The sequence below is a fragment of the Dipodomys ordii genome, unplaced genomic scaffold (assembly GCF_000151885.1).
Source record: "Dipodomys ordii isolate 6190 unplaced genomic scaffold, Dord_2.0 Scaffold89, whole genome shotgun sequence".
In the NCBI taxonomy this organism is placed as follows: domain Eukaryota; kingdom Metazoa; phylum Chordata; class Mammalia; order Rodentia; family Heteromyidae; genus Dipodomys; species Dipodomys ordii.
In genome coordinates, this window is record NW_012267305.1 from 5,134,588 (window position 1) to 5,137,162 (window position 2,575).

Consider the following 2,575-nt stretch of genomic DNA (forward strand, 5'->3'; position numbering starts at 1 on the left):
ACTTAAGGCTGTGGGGAATTCTCCCCGGGGTTGGGGTCAGAAGATTGCTCAAAGGTCCTGAATAAACTGCAGAGAGAAGAGTTCGGTGTCGCGTCTTCCTTGGTGGTCGAGGCGGTAGCGACACGCGGTGGCCCGTACGGGGACTCAGCCATAACCCCAACGAGGACTCAGAACTCTCTGTGGTCAGGGTGGTGCACCGGTAAGTTCCCAGGTAAAAGGGGAATCCGCGATAAGAGCGGGGATAATTTCCCAGGTAAAAGGGGAATCCGCGACAAGAGCGGGAGGGGGGGATTTTTGCTCTTCTCGGTAGATAGAGAGCGAGAACCCGGGGCTACTCAATAGAGTAGCCAAAAGTGAAAGTAAAAGATTGTTTACCAGGTTAAGATTTTTAAAACATGGGCGCTTCTTCTTCGCACCCAATTTTTTTGGCTCTCAATGAGCTGCTGCACTCAAAAAAGTTAAAAATAAAAAAGAGTACTTTAGAGAGATTTTTGGATGAATGTGACATCGTTGCCCCGTGGTTCACTGTCTCCGGAAGCCTCATGGTGGCCTCTTGGGAGAAACTAGAGAGGGACCTAGATTTTGCCTCTGAACAAGGAATGCTTAAGAGCGGAGTGAGACCAATATGGAAACTGATAAGAGGCTGTCTTGAGGACCAGCGTTGCAGTGAGGCGGTAGAGAATGGTCAGGCCGCCCTAGAAATGCTGCAGGAAGAAAGATTGGAAAGGGCAGACAGCGAAAAGGAGGAGGGGGGGGGTTATACCCCGATCTTGCCGAGCTAGAGACCTCTGAGTCTACAGACTTAGAGGAACTACAATCACTCATAGAACAAATAGAAAAAACAAAGATAAGAAAGAGGAGGAAAGGGAAGGAGAGAGAGGACCCAGATAAAGACAAATGCACACCCTCCGTGCACCACGCCACACCTTCGGCCCCTCCGCTTTATGCGGAGGACCCCGGAAGTGGCAGCCCCGGCTGTTCTTTCAGCCCAGGCATGTGGAAAGCGGTCAGAACCGAGTTACATCTAGCCTGTCCAATATTTCAGGATCCACAGGGACAGCGGTATCATGAACCCTTGTATTTTAAGGTTATAGAATCTTTGGCTGAGTCTGTGTGGGCATACGGAATCGCGGCCTCCTTTGCTGTGGCCCAGGTGGAGGCCCTAAACAGACACTGCGTGACGCCCGGTGATTGGAGTGGGCTCGCACGAGCTTGTTTGAGCCCAGGTCAGTATTTAGATTGGAAGGCCTTTTTGATTAAATTTGCTAGTGAAGAGGCTGCGGCCAATCAGGCTGCGGGAAACCCAGCTTGGGACAGAGATATGCTGCTTGGACAGGGGAGATTCGCCAATCAGCAGATAGGCTACCCGGTTCAAGTTTATGAACAAATAAATAAAATTGGCATAAAGGCATGGAAGGCCTTACCAAATAAAGGCGAGGTGAGTGGCAATCTCACCAAAATCCTGCAGGGCTCTACGGAGCCGTTTTCGGACTTTGTTGCCTGTATGGTCGTGGCCGCTGGCAGAATTTTTGGTGACCCAGACGCAGCCATGCCATTAATTAAACAGCTTGTTTATGAGCAATGCACTAAGAAATGCAGAGCTGCCATAACCCCATATAAGAATAGGGAACTAGAAGCATGGATAAAAGTTTGCAGAGAGCTGGGCGGACCACTAACTAATACTGGATTAGCTGCTGCTGTGGTGCAATTAACCCAGAAGACGAGGGCTGGGAAGGTGGCTCAGTGGTAGAGCACTTGCCTTGTATGCTTAAGGCCCTGGGTTCAATTCCTCAGCATCACATAAGCAAAAAGAAAAAAGCCGGAAATGGCGCTGTAGCTCAAGTGGTAGAGCACTTGCCTTGAGCTGAAGAGCTGAGGGACAGCGCCCAGGCCCAGAGTTCAGGCCCAGGAAAAAAAACCTATTCAAAAAACGCTGCAAATTTGTCTAAACAGTTGTCTAGTTATCTTTTAGGTAATTGAACTGGGGAGTTCAACAGCCTGATGAAACAGCTCAGGGTTGCCATCGTCACGGTGAACTCTACCCGAGTGGATGCCGGATTGGCGGAGGGGTTATCTTCATGGATCTCCGCTGCTATGAATCATCTCAAGGAGTGGGCGGGTTTGGGAGCCCTGACAGGCCTCCTGGTGTTAGCCTCCTTGGTATGTCTGTGGTGCATTTGCCAAATTAGAGGTTCTCAGCGTCCCAGTGCAGCCATGATTTGGATTTACAGCCATTGGAGCAGGTCAGTCCCCCCAAGCGTGGCTTACCACCCTAAAACAATGAACACAGATTGCAAAGCCAAAGTACTGCAGTCGAGAGGCATGAGTTTTGCCCTCGAGGAGAGCATGTTTGATTGCACACGGGTTCGATTCGCCTTTTCCCGTCCTTGTGAAAAATGAATCAACGGACAGGCTGAGTCATCCCTAGAGAAGGCACCCTCTGGGAGAAGGCTTGTATGCAGTCCTTGCATTGCACAACAGGGATCAGACCTCTGTTCTCATCTGTGTTCTTTAAACAAAAAAGGGGGAACTGTAGAGAGCTGCGAGAGGCCGCACCTGGAAGATGGCGCCGGCT

General features: G+C 50.3%; 1 protein-coding gene across 1 annotated transcript in view; it reads left to right on the plus strand.

The window, feature by feature from the left end:
* Positions 1–994: 994 nt before the first annotated feature.
* Positions 995–2,575, plus strand: part of LOC105992845 — a 155,520-nt gene continuing 153,939 nt past the window's right edge. The window contains exon 1 of the mRNA XM_013025927.1: positions 995–1,702. Coding sequence (XP_012881381.1) covers positions 995–1,702 — 708 coding nt within the window. The remainder of the gene's footprint in view (positions 1,703–2,575) is intronic.